At 44.5% G+C, this 22,123-nt stretch overlaps 1 protein-coding gene across 1 annotated transcript in view; it reads left to right on the top strand.

Annotated features, from left to right (window-relative positions):
* The window catches only part of LOC131110295 (neuronal acetylcholine receptor subunit alpha-7-like), a 23,746-nt gene extending 1,623 nt beyond the window's left edge, over positions 1-22,123 (top strand). Inside the window, exons 2-9 of the mRNA XM_058063263.1 lie at positions 7,186-7,325; positions 9,499-9,543; positions 10,180-10,289; positions 17,301-17,548; positions 17,724-17,918; positions 19,351-19,437; positions 20,529-20,638; positions 21,239-22,123. Of these exons, the coding sequence (XP_057919246.1) occupies positions 7,186-7,325; positions 9,499-9,543; positions 10,180-10,289; positions 17,301-17,548; positions 17,724-17,918; positions 19,351-19,437; positions 20,529-20,638; positions 21,239-21,838 (1,535 nt within the window). The 3' untranslated portion in view covers positions 21,839-22,123. The remainder of the gene's footprint in view (positions 1-7,185; positions 7,326-9,498; positions 9,544-10,179; positions 10,290-17,300; positions 17,549-17,723; positions 17,919-19,350; positions 19,438-20,528; positions 20,639-21,238) is intronic.

The raw sequence follows: 22,123 nt of genomic DNA, 5'->3' as shown, positions 1-22,123 counted from the left end.
CGTACAAGTGGTTGAAAAATAGTTCAAAAGACGAGGAAACGGGAAACCTTCACTGGTTAGAATTTGCTTTGTTTGAATCGCATTCATGAATAACGAGCTTCATGCTCTGCTAATCCCTCCATCACTTACTGCAGAAGTTCCTGCTGATCCGTGGAAATCCTGGAAATTTGGGCAGGATTGAAGTGACACAGTCTGAGTGCTGTACCAATTTGACTTGACGTCATTTGAGGATTTACTGTTGGACAGATATCATTTAAGATCAAGAAAAAAAAAGATTTCTGTGCAATTTCACCAGTTTTGCTTCCCATCGGATACGCCGTCGACAAGTCACTTGCATCCAACATTTATATTCTGTTTGGGAATAGCAACTTCCGGAGGTTCAGGGACTTGTCTGTAATGACAACTGCTTCGTTTCCATTGGACGCCTCATCTCTCTCAATGTCTTTTATTCTCTTTCATAGGCTGACTTCCACTTATTTTCTCCTCAGTCAGCAATACGAGACCTTCCTCCGTCTCCACGCACTTTAATGATGGCCTATATATGTAGATTAGACTCTTTTATGATGGATTTTATGCTCGTCATAAGGTGGTTTAAGTGATGCTCTTGGGTCACTTCAATGCTCAGCGTTTCACTCAACCTTTACTAAACGTTCTTGTGACCTCCAGAACTCGTTGTCAAACATCTCAGCAGACATACGTTGATAATAAAGATTGATAATAAAGATAGCGTTCCTGACATTCCGCGCTGGACCATCCAGGACTCCGTCCAAGATCATAGAATGGTCTCTTAACGTGGGCGTAAGGACTCGTCAGTTCTGTGAGGAAAGGCTGTGGTCGGTAGAAGGTTCTATTGAGGCTTTTTGCTGGTGGATTAGGATTAAACATCAAGTGGGTTTAGGGCCATGGATTATAAGACTCTCCTATATGATTCAATCCATCCAGTGGTCCATTAAAACACTTGTCCATATGCTGTGCTGGTCTCGTGTTCATGTTGGAATGCAGAGCTTGCTTACTCATTAAAGACTTTGTTGGCTACTACAACAAATACTCGGACATTTCAAATAAATTCAGTACTTTTCAAGAATTTATTGACTTTCCTTGACTACAATCCCAACAATATGTCACCGTAGGGCTGGGCGATTCATTGGAAAATTACCCAAATCGACATTTAGAGCTTCTAATCGACGTACATCAACTGCAATGTGGCTTATGTTGTGTCTTCAACCCCTGTAGTTACATGACAGGCCACCAGGGGCGCCAAAATCACAGCTGCCAGAACGCAGATGGAAGATATAAACACTGGAGACTATGCCATCCGGTCTGACTGCTACAAACCTGGAGGAAGAATCAAACCGTGGCACATTCGTAGGGTTTGTGGAGTCGACTTGTTCCCAAAAGGAACTCTGTGTCCGTTGTTTGGACTCACGTTGGCTTCCGAGGGGAAGTGGAGATGTAGAACACCGCACAAAAATAGTTTATATGTCCAAAGGTAACACGTCCAACCTAAAGCCAAACCTCCGTATTCGTACGTACGTACCTAGTGTTTTTATTGGTTGGTTTTCACCAAAGGATCTGCGTGGTTTTTGTATATTTTCTTGATTTTTGTACTATAACTTTGCCTTCTACAGTGTCGTTCCGTAACGTCAAGTGCCCAGACCCGACCTGTGTGTGGCATCATTGTCATGGCGATAATTCAAATTCCAGCTACTCTATCTGGCAGATACGTGAAGGTTTGGAACATCATCTCCATAGACTAATCTCCATATACTTTGAGGACAACTCCAACAACAGTACAGTGCAGTTCATCCTCATGGCTGAAGTTTATAGTTGCTGAACATCTCATTTGTTCCTTGTCCTCAAAACCTGATAGCAACTGCACAGTTTGCGATTCAAGACTCGTCCTGGATCTCACAAGCTTTCTTGTGCAGGTGTGCCTCATAATAATCCATAAGTCTATATATAGAACCTTGACTAGTGACCTAGCCAGGTGGGCCAGAGCAATACATTTCATGTTCTTGCTGTTTCGGCAGGAAAAGTATGTCACCGTTATTTATTAAATAACAAACGCTGCTGTGGGAGTTTGCTTTTCAGACCTTTTCTCCACGGCGGATTGAAACATTTGCATTACTTTCATGCACACTTAGAGAGGAACCAACGCTCCGTATTTCCGTATTTGTACCAAAGTGACTGTAGTGTTGTCATTGGGTTGACTCACTAGCAGTCCCCCCCTGAGGGGGACCGGGGCTGTCAGCACTTTTCATGTGTGCGGAACCCGTTCCCAGAACAATGAGGGATCGGGACTCTTTTTATGTTTCTGGAATTTGGCATCACGCTTGTCAATGATCACTTTTCTGTCAATTTACTGCATAATCAGGAATTGTCACGATTTATTTATTACTTGCATGTTATGACCCGAGAGCTAAATACCCCCTTACATATATTAATTAATAGGAGTATGAACATTTAATTTCCGTGTGTCATAGCGGCGAATCAGGAGGAGATGATGTCATATGACATCTACCAAGTGACGTTCAGGACGATGCGTTGGAGCCAAAAGGGTCGATCGCGAACGTAAAATTTACGTGGCTGAGACACGGCAGCTGAAGCCTGAGCAGGTTTAGTTCCACTAATCAGGACCAGGAATTCCTGTGTCGGTGTGTGTGTTCTTGAGATAGGACTGTGAGAGAGCGAATGGGTCCCTCTGGCCGTCTGGTTTTGGAGCGAGTGGCTCTAACGACCGTGTCGCAAAGTCAGACGGGATGTATTCTCCTCGCCGTGTGACAGAGGCGGAGAATAATCGGATTTTTACCCCCAAACAAATACATAAACATTCTCCAAAGATGCATTCCCCATAAAGGGATACCCGACTTCATTCCTCGCATTTTTAGGTGACGACAACAAATTGGAAACGGTGCCAATCATGTTTTGTTTGTTTATGTAATTCCCAAACCCAATTGGGTGTGGAATGGGCTCATTTATTACACACACAAAAAAAGCAAATGAATTCAGGACAGTCGGAGAGACTGCGAAGGAGAGGGAGATGAAAAGAGAGGATGCTTAAACAAAATACAGAAAAATGGGGTTGCATAAATTACAGGAATGAACGCCTGGAATTTGGAGAGGAGAAACACTGGAGAGATTAGGAAAGATAAGAACAAGCGTCTGATTTCTCCAACTTTTATATTTGGGGAAAAAAAAACTGCCCGCGATCTGACTGCTTATCTTGTACAGCACGGGGTGGTCGGGCCATGGTGCATTCAAGGAAACTGGGACGTCGGTAAATCAGAGTGCAATATGAAGCTGTATACATTTTCTATGCCACTTACCCTCATGAGGGTCCCAGGGTATGCTGGAGCCTATCCCAGCTGAGTTCAGGCGAGAGGCGGGGTCCACCCTGGACTGGTGGCCAGCCAATGGCAAGCCGGAAGATGTACTTCCTAGTCGTGTATTTTTTCCCCCTCACTATTCGGATATTTTTTTTCTTTCAGGGGCAGAAAAATTGAATTTGGGAAAATAATAAAACTGATTTCATAGGAGGCCGCATAGTGGATGAGTGGTTAGCTTGCGGGCCACACAGTCTGGCGATGGGGAAAACCTGGGTTTGGTTCTCGGCTTGGGCATCTCTGTGTGGAGTCTGCATGTTCTCCTCGTGCGTGGCTTTTCTCCGGGTACTCCGCTTCCTCCCCCATACCCCAAAAAATTTCGTTAGCATGTTAGCATCATCAATTCCAACTTAAAGCTCCTTGTATTTTGACTTGTTTGTCACCAAGTGTGTTGAATCAGCTGCTCCTTTCAGCATCTCAGCCAATCAGGTGCTAGCATCCCCATGTGCCCGCCCCCCCCACCTGTATGTCAAGTCAGGTCATCATTCTATTGTGTACGTAAAAGCTCCTCTTGTGTCTTCGTCCACGTTTGTCATGGTCTGTTTCACTTTCCCTGCTTATCTTATTAGCCACATGCTGTTAGCGTATATCGCTAAATGGATTAAGCCCTGAGTTGTGTTTTTCATTAAAAGCAGCATTGACTCCAAGCTTTTTGACACATCATTCCGCCAGGATTCAGGACCAAACGGGACCAGCAAAATTGATTGGAGCCACAGACCGAGTAGCATAACTTTTATCTTCTGCGGAAGGCGCTGTAATGATTGGCTGGAATGTGTCCCAACGTAGGCTCGCTGAACCGTCATCGTAGATCAAGATATGCAAAGGCAATTTTCACCAGCGCTTGTCTCACATTCTAATGTTCCATTTCTCTCTTTGCCTGGAGAAAGTCGGCTGAAGATACTTTTGAGGAGCAATGTCCGGGCGGAAGAGATGCCTCTCTGGGGAGAAGAACAATGTGCATGACGTGATGAATGTGTTCATATTTTGTACCGTGCTAAAAGCGCCCCGCCCTCACCCCTTCCCTTTTGGTACTCATGCCCTTGGGCCCCTGTTGGGGACCACAGGTGTCCTGGCTCTGGAATGCAACATGGGCAATTTTAGTACACACACACACAGACCTATAAGTAGCATTACAATGACAAAGAAGAAAGACCATATTTAGTCTTCCATATTGGGCGCATTCAGAACACATTTCCCTTTAAGTCTCTCCACTGTGCCGCTTTAGTGCCGCTACGTTCAATGTTATTATGTGCGTTGATTCAGAGGAGCATCTTTCTCCCAAAACCATCCTTTCCTGCCACTCGGCAGCCCCCCTGAAAAAGCAGAATTGTGATTTCCTCCGATCATCTCTGACACGCCGTACAGTCCGACAACATCCATGTCGGAAAGCTTTCACTTCTGCTGCTGCTCATTATCCAGGGAACTCTAAGGAATATGCATATAACGTACTTTTATACCCATCATCCGTGACTTTAAAGCAGGGGTGCTCACACTTTTTCAGCATGCGAGCTACTTTTAAAATGACCGAGTCAAAATGATCTACCCACTACAAAAATGCAAAACATCTATTTATTTTCAAATGTATTGAGGATTATTTGTACGTACAATGTATGTTGATGTACCTTACATAACCAAATGAGCCAATATTGCAAAACACACATAATTAACTATTAACATTTTTTGTAATTACCTGAGTTTACTTTGATGACTTGCACTGAATTGAACCAGCCAGGGATGCATAGTCCGGACAGTAGCTGCTGATAGCCAGCCTCAAGCACACTTCCAAATGTTTATCAGTCATGGATAATATCCGTATCATAATATCCGTATAATATTCCATATCCGTATGGAAGTGATATGTTTTTTGCCTTTTTACTTGGTCCAGTTTTTGCCTTTTTTACTTGGTCCAGCTCCTTCACTCATTTTAGTGACCATAAACTTTAGCGAGGGCTTAAAATCTCGCAATTCGCCGACGAGCTTAGCACTTTGCATCGCTGTTTACGCATGAGCGGTGACCTAAAGGTTAAAATTCAGTTGTCATCTGATTGGTTGTCCTGTATGTCAATCAAGTAACGGGGATGGATGATAGGCTGACATCGTAAGTTCTGCTGCACTTAGAGACGTTGTTTGATTTGATTGGTCGCCCGAAGGGCAACATTCTGTTGTCATCTGAATGGCTGCCCTGTATGTCAATCAAGTGACGGCATTGATGCTGGGATGATATTTTTTTAATGTCACGCCGCGATTGACCAGCGATCGACCAGTACCACCTCCGCGATCGACCGGTAGCTCGCGATCGACTTAATGAGCACCCCTGCTTTAAAGCCATCCTGCATCTTCCCCTCATTTAAGTCCAATGGAGAACATTTGGGGATGGATGGCGAGGAACGTTTAGAAGAATGACACACATGAGTTCCAGACAGTGGAAGCTGTCCTCGCCACCTGGATCAACATTAGCCAGTGCTAGCATCCAGGAAACACCGGCATCGAACACACCCAAAGCCGAGCCAAGCTCTACTTAACACCTCCTTAACATCCAACAGAGCATAGTTTGCCGGTTGATGCGACCGATATTTCGAGTGCACCTCATCCTCATCGGTGCGTCTTTCATGAAACGGAGGAAGCTTTCTCCGGAGGCTTTCCCTCCGTGCTCGAGAAAAATAAACAAAGCAAAATAACCGCAAATCTCCTGGCGGTTAGACTCGGCGTGATGAGACTCCTCTGCCGCTGCCAGCTTCTTCGCCGCGACAATTAAGGAGGAAATCCGAGTGCTGCCACCCTGTCACCCCGCTGCAAGCCACACATGGGTTCTTCAGACGGTTGATGAGGTCCCCCCCCCAATTCCCCCGAACACGATCTAATGTGGAGGGTGGTGGGCAGAGGTTGCGTTGTCACTTCTCCCCCAGCTACTGACTGCATCATACCTACCAAGAAGATACTGTTTATCGCCAAGATCATTTTTCTTCAGCTCCCAACTCCCTTGAGATCCTCAACCGGTCATTCTGGGAATCATCTTTTTCCCATAAAGTGACGTCTTGCACTCACCTCCAAGGCGAGAGGGTGATGACGCCACCAATCATAATCGCCCAAAATTGTACTTGAGGTCATGTGACAGCTCTTTGGTCTTGCCCACGGGTCTTCCCCGGGCCCCTCGTTGCGATGCTGCCGTTTCGGTTGGCCGAGAAGGTCTGATGTGGCGACCGACGCCATGTTTGTTGTCGTTTGCAGAACTTCACAGAAAGGGAGCGCTTCATTTGTTCACACTAACCCACCTGCAAGACATGACGGATGATCCCACCAATCACCGATCTCTCTATCGGCTGTATCGGTACGACATCATCGTTCCTTATACTGGCCGCACAGTGGATGAGTGGTTAGCATGTGGGCCACACAGTCAGGAGATTGTGAAGATCTTCGCTTGGAGTTTGCATGTTCTTCCGGTGCGTTCACGGGTACATGTTAGCTTCATTAGCCACTCCAAAGCATGGAGTATGAATGGGAGTCTGAATGGTTGCTTGGGTGTACCCCGCCTCTCCAGGTGACCCCAACGACCCCAGTGAGGTTAAGCGGCATAGAAGACGGTGGTGTCTGTCGTGGTCTTAATAGATATGAAAGAGATGCTACTCTACTGACTAGCTTTTCTTTCGGAACTATAATTCCAAGTTGCCATAAAACACTCCTCATTCCGTCTGTAGTGGACCCATTGACTTCCTGCCAGGAGTGACGGCACAAACCTCAGCTGGGATTGACTCTTACACAAATGGGGGTGTTCCTGAACGCAGTGTGCTTTGGTGGTCCCCAGGATCCCTGCAAGGCGAGTACCAGAGGAGGCTCTACAAGGAGCTGCTGGCGAACTACAACCGCTTGGAAAGGCCGGTCGTCAACGACTCAGCCGCCATCCTGGTGGAGCTCGGCTTCACGCTCCTGCAGATCATTGATGTGGTGAGCACGTTTCCATGTGTGTGTGTGGCGTGGAATCAACGCTTCCTTCTGTTTGCATAATTGACATTAAGGCTACGTTAGATTATGCGTTATGGGCAAGCGCTAATGCGGCGGATGAATGACAAATGCTTCTGTCACTTTTTTATGGTCAAGTCAATTCCAATAAGGGATTATTAAAAAGTAATGTTTGCACATGACAGAAGGAGGTGATGCATCATATTCAATGGACTACTTTTTTTTTCTTTGTTTTCTCTGCGGGCAGTAGGAATTACCTCATTTGGTATGGACGTCTTTTGGTCTAATGTGTACCGCCGAAGCCGCCTGCACCCGTGGGACTTAATGTGCTGCCACTTTGTGCCTATGAAGCACAGTTGGATGCTGGCGGAAGTAATGCACTTCTGCTGTTTGACTTCGATTACACAAAGACCCTGCGGACTGATTCACACAGTCGCTGACACGCACACACACACACACACACACACACACACACACACAGTCATACATTGTTCATTAATACTCTCTGAGAATCCTCCATTAAAGTCTCGCCTTAACTCATCTGGAACCAACAAAATAACCCTGAAATACTTTGCAAGGCTGCAGACACATTTGTAAAAAAATACAAATAACACCAAACCCGTCAGTTTGTATTCACTGAAATCGGAATCACCGAATTGGCCAATAAAAATGTAATCTCCAGTTAAAGGCAACATTTCAAGGAAGTTGACAGACCGTGAAGGAAGTGCTGTCATTGTGAGGAGAAGCATTTGCCCGACGGACGGCTCAATCATGGCAACGGCATCGCAAACACGAACCCAACCCCCCCTTGGACCAGCATGTCAAAACGGCATGCTAGGGTAAAAGATGCCGCCTTCCAAATAAGTGCCCCAACGTCCTGCCTCATCAAAATAAGAGTGTCATAAAAAAATATATTGCATTAGAAAAGTTAGCCAATACATGTGAGGACTTTTGTGTTGAATTAATTTGATTGGCTGTCATCAAAGTACTCACACGATGCTGGTAAGTTGAATGTATGAGGTAAAAAAGGCAAACAGAAAAACCCAATTTGAAAAAACTATAAGAGATTTCCGAGTCCCATTATAAGTCCCATTTTGTTGTTATTTTTCTTGTCTTGCCATTATGGCCAAAGAGGTGTCTAGAGAATGTTATTTTTCACGAGTTTCTCCTTGGCCATGTACATAAAAGTCAATTGGACCTCAGATCCAAATGCAGCAAGAGGGATGGCATTAACTGGAAAAGGCAAAGGCAAAGATCTTAAGGGGCTAAAAGACCTAACCGCTGCAATGACTTTAGCTGAAATATCGTTTAAAGGCCAAAACACAGCAGACCCACCATCTCTCCTTCATGGCAGCTCGCATTTCTCCAACATTCCGTACATGGTCTATCCGAGGAGCTGAATCAGAGCGACTGGACTTGGAAATCAGTTGATCTGATTCAACACTAAACTAAAAACTAAACAGAAAGTGGAACTCAAAGAGACTTCAAGGTTAAAGATTGAAAGATCCAGGTTTCAAGTAGCGCTCCAAAGCGTGCTCGTGGTCGCCACCCTAAGGAGTATTGACGGACAACACCGCTCTCTGCAATAGAAAATGCCCTCCAGTGGAAGAGCACAAGGTTGTTTTTCTGTGAATGGTGAGTGGTGGTGATTCGTCCTGGGTAGAAATAATTTGACTATTCGGAACGAGGGAGCCCACTTAACCTTGCCAGCAGGACTAAAGACTAAAGATCATTTAGCAGTGGAGTTAAAGCCAACAAACGCACCGCCAGGGGACTTTGTGTCCCTGAAGAGCCCGACAGTCATCTGTGAAGCAACATCTGCATCCTCTGCCGTCAGACATCCATGGAGGCGGTTTGCCACATGCGCCACGTGTATCGTGACCACACACAGTAACCATGCCGTGGATGCGGCACATAGGCTGATGCTCAACATGCTCTTCCTTTCTCTATTTTGCTGACTTTTCCACTGAACATTCCCATGCTTGCAGAAATGCAAATGTCACCTTGCAGCTTGCAGAAGCGCAACCCCGTTTCCTATTCCTCATAAAAAGTCATACTCCTGAATCTATATTTATTTATTAATATCTATATTTACTTGAGCAGCATTGCTGTTTTTGTTGACCGCTATTGTGTATAAACGTATGTTTCTGGTCATCAGGATGAGAAGAACCAAGTGTTGATGACCAATGCCTGGCTGCAGCTGGTGAGTTGGGAATATCTAATATATTCATACAGTAAACCTCGGATATATCGGACTCGGATATATCGGAAATTCGCTCACAACGGACAGATAAAAAAGAAGCGATTTTTCTGTAATGCATTTCCAATAAAAATTCATTGCATATATCGGATTTTTTATAACGGATTTCGCCTATTTCGGACAAAATCTCCAGTCCCGTTCCAATGCATTTCCATTAAATTTCCCTCGCATATATCGGATGGCCGCATCGTGGCGCTCCGATTCGCCGAATCGTGACAGGCCGCTATACGACGTCATTTGCAGCGTTTGCAGTGTTGCCTGCGCGTCCAGGTACATTGGAAACATAGTCAAGGAAGTGCCTTTTTATAACGGATAAAATCCCATTTACGCATATACCGGATATAAATCCGATATATGCGTAAAACGGACATTTTCCGGTATACGCATATAACGGATTTCGCTTATATCGGACAAAACCAGTGGGAACAATTGAATCCGATATATCCGAGGTTTACTGTATAATGCCAAAGTGGAGGAAAAAAGAGTTTGAATAATCCAACTGACTGCAAGTCCATGAATGCATCGGTACCGCTTTCTGACTGCTGATTGGATGACTATGGAATCATGTCTGTCTCTCAGTACTGGACTGACGTCTATCTGAGTTGGAACCCTGAAACCTACCCCGGTGTCCAGAACCTCCGATTCCCTTCAGACCAAATCTGGACTCCTGACATCCTTCTCTACAACAGGTCAGAATCCTTCCTTCTCCATCCCGCTGACTCATGTGCATGCTGCCGCATGACGTATGAATCTGTTTTGGATTGTTCCAGGATTGGGTTAGCACACTTTAGGCAGGTTGGAATGGTGAAGAATATCTAATAGCTGGAATTCCGCTGAATAAGGTGCAGAATGATGTTTAGGGCATAACTGATGTTACACGAATATCGTGTATTCGCTATTGAACCAACACGCCCAAGATTCCGAAGTCTTGCCAATAGTTCTATGGCAGGGGTGGGCAAACTTTTTGACTCGCGGGCCGCATTGATATGACAAAATTTACGGGGGGGTGGGAGGCAGACTATATATTTTACACGCAACAGTCCACCTGGTATTATTGTATCTGTAAAATTGTCATGCAATCTGCTATTATTATTCATTATTTTATATTTATATTTAAATATTTTAAAAATAATAAAATATTATAATAATTACAATAAAATTAAAATAATAATTATTATATTATTATTATGTAAAATATGCAAATATAACAGTAATATTATATAAAATTAATATAATAATTAGCATTAATCTAATAATTATAATAATCATAATAGTTCTAATAATAATTATAATCTAATAATCTAATAATAATAATTATTATTATTATTATAATTATTATTATTATTATTATGTGCTTGTGTCCCTTTTTTCAGGAGCACTTTGTAAACAACAGACCATGTCAAAAAACGAAATTGATACAACCATCAAAAGGTTGGCTCAGGCCATGATGCCAGGTTGTATGTTTAAGTTTAAATGAAATACTTTGGAAAGATTGGGCGGGCCGTATTCAAACACTTGGCGGGCCGGATGTGGCCCCCGGGCCGTAGTTTGCCCACCCCTGTTCTTTCTGGCGTGGTCTCCCGATAGATAACGGATAATAAACAGATACCCCTTCTTACATATGTGCGTAGAACGTTGCAAGAACGTGAGAAAGATGGACTTTGTCGGTGATGTGAGAACACAAGCTGGACACGCCAAAGCGCAACGAGCGTACGCAAGATTAATGTGCGCACATGTTTGTCCAAATCCCTCTGAGACATTCATTAGGACTTTTAATCCTCAGTGGATTGTTCACAGCCATAATAGGCTGACTTTGTAATTATCCTAATGTGTTGTTCAAATTCCCTTTAATTATTCTTCCTTATTTACAAACGCTATTTGTCTTCTTTAGCTCAGTGCCAATGTTCTACTTCCACTTGGAATAACTACTATATTCTTAAATTGGAATTTCTTCTCATCATGAGGAACATTGTTTTCTGATTATTGCCATAAAAGTATCATTCTTTTTTTCAACTGCAGCATAATCCTCCTCATACCGCGCCATTTTCACAGATGATGTGCTTAATCCCAACATGGAAAAAGAAATGCCTGCTAAATAATCTCTCTCATTAAAAGCCAGGCTGTGATTTCACATTCTAGAAAAAAGGCTGGGAATAAAAGTACACAGAATTAAAACAAAGTACACAGAATTAAAACAAAGTACACAGAATTAAAACAAAGTGCACAGAATTTGTCTTTGGGGGAGAAAGCGCTTCCAAAAGTTGGAACTTTAACGACCAATCAGTCTTGTTGCGTCTCTGACAGGTGAGAAACATTGATTGGTCGTTAGAGAGCTGACAAAAAGGATGTGTAATAACCTTTGACCTGAAAGACACGTCAAACACAAATTGGATTTTTCCCAAATCAGAAGGTCTCCAGGTGTCCATCTTGGCACGGTGGTCTTCCAGGCTCTAAATAACGACTATGTTTCCCACTTGCACGGCACAGGGAGTGTGGGGACAAAACAAAGGTTTTGGGTGTATTAACCCAAATATTCAGAGCTCAGCTTTTAGACCTACCAGGATTACCCATCCTAATCCATCTCAGCCTTTCCCCCCCGTTTTCTGCCCTGTTCCTGCCATCATCCATCCTTTCCTCACGTTCTCCATTTCTCTTTCCGACTGGCTGTCTTTCTGTAATTCACTCTATTCCATCTACTGTTTGCCTTCATATTTCAACTCCTCAGATCTCAGCGCTATCGTGTTTATAAATCATCACTGGTGCATGTTCTTGTCCATGTGTTGCATGGAACTTCTTCTGGAATCCAAAGGAACCTTGGTTAGCTGCTTTCATCCATTCCGGAAAGGCCGACTGTAACCAAAACATGCGCTAACATAATCCGTGTTTCTGTAAGAAATTATGCAAATCCACTTTATCTCTTCCAGACACTCAAAAATATTAACACTAAACATTAAAAAAATATAAATATAATAAATATATAAATGATGAATAAAACATTTAATATTGACTTTACCTTCACTGAAGAATGGATTGTTGACACGTAAGATGGCTTCTTTTGCAGCCATCATCAACTAGCTCTGCTAGTTAGCAAAGAAAGACAAAGTCAACCGCTGATGACATCATAGACAGGCGACTGATTGGGCTATGCTTCCGGTTTCTCACGTTAGCTTACCTCAGAGACTGCTAGCAATGATCTCTTGTCATTAGATTACGTTATGAGCACAGTTGGACTCAAACAAACGCGCGCCGTATTCTATGCTAACCAAAAAATGTACGCCAACCTAGGCTAAATTTTTGAAGTGAACCGAAATTCATTTTGAGTCACATTTTCTTTTTCCTGGCTGAGCCGCTTAGCCTCCTAGCCAAGGACTGGTTGAAACCAAATCAGACAAATTGTGCTCTAGAGATGATTTGGGCCTCGCTAGACCTTGGCTAGCGGTGCTGACCGTTCTCTCCAGTGCTGGCATTGCTTGCTTGCAGAGAATACATTGTGACTTTTGACCGTTGGAACAGCGTAACCGCCGATGCAGCCATCCAGTCACGTTCAGGTGCGCGGTGAGACAAAGATGCAGAAGCCCGGAGGCGGCTAACGGTCACGCTAATGTGGCTCCACAGGCATGACACGCACCATTGCTCAGGACGCCATCAGGACGCCGTCAGGGTGGAGCCACTGATGCTCTGAATAGCGGATGCACTCGTTAGCATGCTGGCCGGGATGGGACAGCGATTCGGCTCATTCGGTTTTATTTTTTGACCTCTAGGAGCTGTGAGGTCAGATGGCGTGGCCGTGTGATGAGATGTTGTCGCCGATGACTCATTCAGCCGCTATCATCGTAGCTTGATTATTTTTAGATGAATGAGCTGACTGCTCGACCTTCGCCAACCGCTTATGCGGGCAGTATTGTTTATTTTTTCACTTGGTGGCTTCACATTTTTGTCCTGGCGCTTTAAATTGTTTTTTGTGATTACTTTTTTTGAACTACTGGTACATTCTTCCAGGACCGTGGGAAGATTTAGAGAAGTGGTTGTGGAACATGAATTATAAATTGAACGACTTGTAAGGCCGACATGTCGAATCAGTCATGAAGTTACCATCCAGACGTACATAAGCTGGCACGGTCTTCATGAAGTACAGCAGGACCAGGTCTTTGACACCAAAGAAACAACAGTTATGTCATGGTAGGAATGGAATATTTTCCACTCCCTTGTGGATACGTACTGCAGCATATTTGTTCATAACGTTCAATCCCAAGGCCGTGGCACGGCCGACAGGATGGAGTGAAAAGAAATTCTCCTCCCTCCCATTCCATGTGGAAGTGGTACATTTTTGGCTTCTTTGTCCTTCTTTCCCACTCCCTTGTAAACCGTTTGGTAAGTTTAGAACACGGAAACTAAATTGTAGGTTCGCTAGCTGTGCCCGTCTCTTGTGTCCCTGCAGTGATCCCGTAGCCTGTGCATCACAGTTGAGCAATGTGGTGTAAACAAAGAATAATGGGAGTATAAAATGGTGACTATAGGGTTGCTATTCCATGTCCACAGGGCTCTAATAATGGTAATTGTATTTTTATGCTCTAATTCCGAAAATGTTTCATTTATTAATACTGAATCCTACTTGGCGGAATTCACTTATCACGGTCGAGTCTGGAACCAATGAATTGTGATAAAGGAGGGACGACCAGACCAGTACACCAACAAACAGGAAGTCTCCTGATCGCGTCAGAGACCGCTGGGCTTCGCTAAGACTTGTTCAGGTGGCTAACGGTTCTCAGCTGAAGGAACTGAAAGAACCCTGGTGATTCCCGAACAACACAAGATTATTTGGAACAAAATGATCCCAAGCTGTCCTCTTCCTGCTTTCCTTATAGAGTTGATGAGCCGTGGAGAACGCTCGAGATAATCTACTTAGCACGCTTCATTTGGTGTATATGGTCTCCGCCTGCAATAAATACCGAAACTGGAGGAACCCTGGACTGTGCTGCACTTTGCCCCAAGGCTCTTTGGTCATGTCATCAACCACCGAGTCCCAGATGTCCTCAGCGGCTCAGTGACTCCCGAACGCCTCGCGAGAGACGCTCTATTGGCTTTGTCGCCGATATCCCATATTGCCCAGCACCCCATGAGCCACGACCTCATCAAGCGACACCAATTAAGGCGGCAGCCCCCCCCCTCCAACTCATGTTGTTGCTCAATGGCCACATGAGGCTTTTTACTGGGTGCATGGCACCGATAGGCAGTACACGTTGTAGAAAAAGTACCATTATTTATACTTAGAATACAACATTTTCCTCTTAATATTTGGTTTGTATTCCAAAATTACATTGTTTTTTTTTTCATTTTTCAAATATTTCAGCTTTCTACTTGTAATTATGACTTCATTCTTGTAATACATGGACTTTGTTTCTAATATTAAGACTTAAAACAAATATTATTTCAGCTTTATGCTACTAAAATGATATAATCTTTCCTCATTTTATTCTCATATTTTGGAGAAAAAAAATCACCAATTTTCATTTTTCAAATATTTCAGCTTTCTACTTGTAATTATGACTTCATTCCTGTAATACATTGACTTTTTTTCATGAAATTACCTATTTTTCCCAAAATTACAACTTTGTTTCTGATATTAAGACTTTAAAAAAATATTATTTCAGCTTTATGCTACTAAAATGATATTATTTTTCCTCATTTTATTCTCAAATTTAGGGAAAAAAATCACCAATTTTTCTTACAAGATTGCAATTTTCATTTTTCAAATATTTCAGCTTTCTACTCGTAATTATGACTTCATTCCTGTAATACATTGACTTTCTTTCATGAAATAACCTATTTTTCCCAAAATTACAACTTTGTTTCTGATATTAAGACTTTAAAAAAATATTATTTCAGCTTTATGCTACTAAAATGATATTATTTTTCCTCATTTTATTCTCAAATTTAGGGAAAAAAATCACCAATTTTTCTTACAAGATTGCAATTTTCATTTTTCAAATATTTCAGCTTTCTACTCATAATTATGATTTCATTCCTGTAATACATTGACTTTTTTTCATGAAATACCTATTGTTCCCAAAATTACAACTTTGTTTCTGATATTAAGACTTAAAAAAAATATTATTTCAGCTTTATGCTACTAAAATGATATTATCTTTCCTCATTTTATTCTCAAATTTAGGGGAAAAAAATCACCAATTTTTCTTATAAGATTGCAACTTTTTTCTCTTCGTATTTTGACTTTACTTTTTTTATTTTTATTTTTCCCATTTTTGCTGCTACTGTTGTCGATTGTGCCATGCCCCATAAAAAAACGTCCGCGGCCCACAAATGTCCTTGGGGTGGCGCTTTGGACGCTCCTGGTTGAAATGGAAGAAGTCCTGGAGTGGGCGTGTTCCTCCACAAACATGAGCTGACATCTCCTGGATAAACGCGTGTGCGTACCTCCAGCTAATGTAAGGCTTTGAATAATAAAAGCCTGAATAATTCATCACACCACGTTGCCTTTGCTAGGCCACGCGTTTCTCCCCGCCTCGTACCTGGAGGCGTAGCTGATAGCGACAACACTTAGCCCCTCGGGGGGGCTTTCTATCAGTCATTTTGACAGAAAGGGGCATGGACAAATAAAGGGGGGTCCATCCTGGAAGAAGCTGGCCTTTGAATGAAGCTCAGGCAGGTTTCACATAAATGGACATTATCTCTCCATCCTGGGATTAGATGGTGGCGCTATTGTGGGGGCATTTAGACTTTTGACATCATCAGGCGACAGCGGTGGGAGTCGGAGCATTGAGCCATTGTGTGGCGCACTCGTGTCAAAGGTTAGGTTTTATCTCGGACGAGCAGGGCTCGACGGCGTCGTCTGGAGAAACACCCCAAACGACACGTAATACCTTGCTGCCTTTAAAGGATGATTGATTTCCAGTTAAAATCAATTGCAGTGCACTGGAACACACTTGGAATATTGAAAATTGAATTGGGAGAATGCAAGAGAGCTCCGTGGAATAGCATCAAAATATACAGTCATTGGAAAAATGACAACCCAGTACAAAAAGCCTCTGTTGGCGACACACAAGCACCAGTGCTGTCCCCGTCGGTACACCCATTTAAACTTTCTCCTGGTAAATGTTCTCCTCAGAATGATGCCTTTATTCCCATCCATCCATTTCCTCACTGGGGTCTACCACTAAGGTATGCTGGAGCCTATCCCAGCTGTCTTGGGGGAGAGGCGGGGTACACCCTGGACTGGTGGCCAGCCAATCACAGGGCACATATAGACAAACAACCATTCACACTCACATTCATACCTATGGACAATTTGGAGTGGCCGGCCTGTAATAAAGCTAACATGCATGCTAATATTTTAGCAAAATGTTTTCTCATTAGCTTAAACTTTGGACTTTATTTTTGAAATGATGCTTCCCTCTTTGGTGTTGTTACATTTTTTTATGATTCTTGCTAAATTCTATTCTTAGAATATGTGGCGGTCCAATAAAAAACAGCTGCGGGCCTCAAATGGCCCCTGGGCCACACTATGGACACCGCTGGTTTAGTGCTCGTTTTGGTTAGAGTCTGGGTTTCTGGAATGATTCATGCTGCTAACCAAGGTTCTATGTTGCAGTAAAGGAAGACGTCCATGTACTGTACCCGTGGGGGACATATTAACCCCCCCCCCTTGCAACCACATGACTGTCCTGCGTTACGCCCCGCAGTGCGGACGAGCGCTTCGACGCCACCTTCCACACCAACGTGCTGGTGAACGCTTCGGGCTACTGCCAGTACATCCCGCCCGGCATCTTGAAGAGCACGTGCTACATCGACGTGCGCTGGTTCCCCTTCGATGTGCAGAAGTGCGACTTGAAGTTCGGCTCCTGGACCCACAACGGCTGGCTGCTGGACCTCCAGATGCTGGACGTGGACACGTCCACCTACATTCCCAACGGGGAGTGGGATCTCGTGGGTGAGTTGCCGGATCGGGGCCAGATATATGTTCACCATGAGGTGTTCTACTGCCGCAGGATTTCACCTCCATCCGCCATGCCAAACAAACGCTGCGGCCATGTTGTAGTCCATCAATCATCCACACGGCTGTTTGCACACGCAGATGGGATGGACGTGCTTTTGTTGCTCCTCAGGCGTCCCAGCCAAGCGCAACGAGCTGTACTACGAATGTTGCAAGGAACCCTACCCAGACGTCACCTTCACGGTCACCATGCGGCGTAGGACCCTTTACTACGGCCTCAATCTGCTCATCCCCTGCGTGCTCATCTCCGGCTTGGCTCTGCTGGTTTTCCTGCTGCCCGCCGACTCCGGAGAAAAGATCTCGCTGGGTGAGAGATGACTTTTATGACAATACTTCATACTCGGAATGTGGATTGATTCATTAGGAACAATATTCCTGAGCTTGTGTTTTGGGGGAGGGGGGGGGGGCTTCCCTTTTATGAATCTTTTGCATTTTTAATTGAATTGCTGCACTGCAGCGTCCCTTTGGATCAGCGCTGCAACTGGAAGTTCACCAAAGCAAAGGTCCGCACGGAACGTTTCACTCCTCCGTTTCCTCTGCGTGTTCAGCGTGTTGAGAGTACATTTTGAGAGTACTTTGAAGTCGCTAGTACTCCTGCGAGTACTCTCATTCGCTTTCTAGGAGACTAGCCTAGCGTTTGCTGACTTGTTGCTCCTCTTGCTCACTTGCAGCGCCAACAACACGCATGCACACGTCGGCATTAGTAGTACTTATAGTAATATTTACTACTACTTACTAGTTCATTGATTTATTGATGATTATGACGGGCCTGTACGCCGTCATAAAGCTAACACCAGATCCTGACAACTTCTTTGAGACTTTTTGAGACGCAAAAAGAGCTGATGATCCACTAATGGATTTCACTTGAGGGCCATTTTAAGTCATAAAAACGGCCACAAGGGGGCAGAAGAGCATCCGATGAGAAAATTAAACTCATGTACACACAGCTCAGCTCCAGATGTAGTAAATAGTTGGTGTTATTTGGACTTGAATAGTTATTTGGGTGTTTTTATGTTGGTATAGTTTAGATATTTGAGCTCTCACAAGAGTAAAAAAAGTCATGTTTGAAATTTTTTTTTTTTTAGTCGGGAACTGATATTTTCCTGAAACTTACCTATGTTCTACTATGATTACCAAAGAACGGAAAAAGGTATCAACTTTTTTTTCTGATGCAAAACGGCAGTCTAATGTTTCTTTTGTATTGTGTTCCATGTTCATAGCCGTAGAACACAATAATCTGTGGGCCTTGAAAGATCAGTCCAAATAGTCTAAAATGGCCGCTACTGAGGTTTTGATGTAAAAATGTGCAAAATGTAAATTCTTGGGATTTTAACCTGGTCTTGAACTTTGATCAGGACTTTTACCCCCCCACGGCTTTAAAATACGTCATCTCCGTGCCAGGTATGGAAAAGGTTGGGATCCACTGTTGTGGAAGGAATGCTGATGTTACATTTTTCCCTGATTTTCCGTGTAACGTGCATACGTGTATGCAAACATCGTCATGAATCATGAAAGCCATGAATGCATTCATGCAACCCCCCCCCCCCCACCCGAATAATTACACTGGCGTTTGATGGATGGCCACGTGCGGATGAGCGAGCGCTGCCAAGTATGAGTGGGACAGAAACATTCCCGGCCTCGTATTCCTGACAAATGGTGGCCATGTTGGCGAGATTCCATTCGTCAGGGCTTCCCGGAAGGATCTTTCTCCTGATGCCGTCTCTTCTCTGTTTCTCCAGGAATTACCGTGCTGCTGTCGCTGACGGTCTTCATGCTCCTGGTGGCCGAGATCATGCCCGCCACGTCCGACTCGGTTCCTCTCATCGGTGGGTTCTGTTTAAGCGTCCTCCGTGTGTCCTATAGTAAACCAGACCGGGAGGGGCCACCCGCTGTGGAGAAAAGCCGCTGTCAACATGAGCAAGCGTTTCACTGCATCACCTTGTCCATGGCTCCGAGCGGTTGGGGGGGACGTTATTTAAAAACGCCATTACTGCCCCCCAAATTGCCCCACCTCTGGATGCTCCGATACGGTCGCCGGGGAAACGATGCTTTCAAAGGGGCTCGGTTGGCATAGCCTGGGGTCGTCCGTGCATCATTCACAGGGATGGGAATTGGGGGGCTCGGATGGACCCTGGCAGCAGCATTAATAAGACCACAAATGTTGAATGGATAAATAACATGAAGGGAAGGTTAAAAGAGCAGATACCTTCTGGGTGGGACTTTGTCAGGATACGTTCTTTGAATGATGTCCTGCTCACATGACTTTCAAATGAATACACGGAAACACGGAAAATCCCCCGCAGGCTTGCCGTTTGTCAGGGCTGTCCCGACATCGTCCTCCGGGTGCAGGGTGCAGGGGCCACTTTGGTACAATTTGTGCATTGACGACAGCCAATGCATGTTCAGACATTCCACGTGTCCTCCATCGAGATCTTATAACTTCATGGTCACCACAGCTACGTTCTCCACTAACAGAAAAACTAACACAAAAAATCGTACGGCCAAATAAATTGTATGTCCGGTTGTGACAGGGCCTGTCCAACATAAGAGTGGGAAAAAAAGTTATTCTCCCAATCTGTGTGGAAGTGGTAAGCTTCTTAAGTTTTAGAAATAAATTTGAGACTGGAGTTCCTGCATTGTGTTACAATGTGGTGTAAACAATGAATAATAGGAGTGTGACAATGACTATAGGGGTGCTATTTCATGTGTACAGGGCTCTAACAATGTTAAAAAACGTATTTAGAAAGTCAGAAACAGGTTTTCTATCTGTAACTAGAGAAATATTCCCTTTATTCATTTATATATTGAATATATAAAATATATAGATCGAATAGAACGAATGAAGAAATTGAGCTCATAAAAAATGGAGGCACTGATGATGTTGACGCTGATGATGTTCGCCGTTTGTGTTTCCCAGCTCAGTACTTCGCCAGCACCATGATGATTGTCGGAATGTCGGTGGTGGTGACCGTTATCGTCCTGCAGTTTCATCACCACGACCCTCAGGGGGGCAAGATGCCCAAGTGGGTAAGTGACGGATCAACTCCCTGCACCATGACAACCACAGCGGTCAGCTTCCTCTGACTTGCATTTGATTATTTTTATTTTATACACTAAATTAAAATAGGAAAAAAAATATATATATATTTTTACATATAATAGGTGTCCACGTCAATATTTAGTACACAGAAAGATTTTTTAAAAATCAAATTAAATATCTTTTTTCCAAACTGGACATGTACTGACAGTAATGTACCAATACGAGTTAAAAAAAAAAAAAAAGACAACACATTTTCCCATAATGCATTGTGTCTGAGCAAAACATTCATTGGTTCATGTCGGGGTGCTGCAATGACGTCAGCCTTCGCTGGGCCCCCTCTGGTGGACGGAGGCAGCATTGCAGCACCATCATCCATTTTCGATGCCGCTTGTCCTCCAATGAAATGCTTTGCTCAGACGCAATGCATGATGGGGAAACTTGAATTGATTTGAAACTCGTATTGGTACATCGGTACGTGTGTACGAATAAAGGGGGGGGGGCACCCATGTGTTGACGCACATCCTAAAAGGCTGGGTACGCTTGAGTATTGCAGAGGTTGACCCAATTTTCCTGGTTGCCACGCCCAGGTGCGGGTGGTGCTGTTGAACTGGTGCGCGTGGTTTCTGCGCATGAAGCAACCCGGCGACGAGCGGCGCCGCGCCGGCTACAAATACCGCCCCGCCTCCCAGCACCACTCCAGCAGCAACTCCATAGAAATGGCCGCCGTTCCCAGCCTCTCGGTGCCGCTTTCCCAGACTTCCTGCCCGCCCTGCACCTCGGGCACCTCCAACGGTTCCATGAGCCTCTACTTTGGCAGCTACCACCCGATGGAGAGCCCGCACTGTCCCACCTCCAGCGACTCGGGCGTGGCGCTGGGGGGCCGCGCTCACAGCTCCCCCGGCGACGAGGGTGCCGAGCCGCCGGGTGTTTGCGGCGGAGCTTTGGGAATGGGGGTCCGACTCCCGCCGCCGGAGATCCAACACATCTTGGAGGAGGTGACCTACATTGCCCAGCGCTTCCGGGACCAGGACGAGGCCGAGGCCATCAGCAGCGAGTGGAAGTTCGCGGCGGCGGTGGTGGACCGCCTGTGTCTGGTGGCCTTCTCGCTCTTCTCCATCATCTGCACCTTCACCATCCTCATGTCGGCCCCCAACTTCATAGAGGCCGTCTCCAAGGACTTCACATAGTTGGACTCGGATGCTTGTTGTGTTTTTTCCTGTCTAAGATTTTATGTTCAACCTTCATGTTTGTACTCGCCAGCCGAAACTTCACATCACACCACTTTCCCACGACACTGAAGGCAACATCGTTCTTGTTGATGTATAGTTCTCTTCACGTTCGCTAGGAGGACGACTAACTGAAATAAAACGTCCAGAAAATGCGTGTTTGGCAGATGAATTCCGCCTGGCAAACCGGCTGTGATTTCTGCCAAACGCGCCTTTTCCGTCATTTGTGGCGCATCTTCTATTCTT

Source organism: Doryrhamphus excisus, chromosome 23 (genome assembly GCF_030265055.1).
Source record: "Doryrhamphus excisus isolate RoL2022-K1 chromosome 23, RoL_Dexc_1.0, whole genome shotgun sequence".
Taxonomy (NCBI): domain Eukaryota; kingdom Metazoa; phylum Chordata; class Actinopteri; order Syngnathiformes; family Syngnathidae; genus Doryrhamphus; species Doryrhamphus excisus.
The sequence above is the reverse complement of the archived record's forward strand: the minus strand, read 5'-3'. Positions and strand labels throughout refer to the sequence as shown.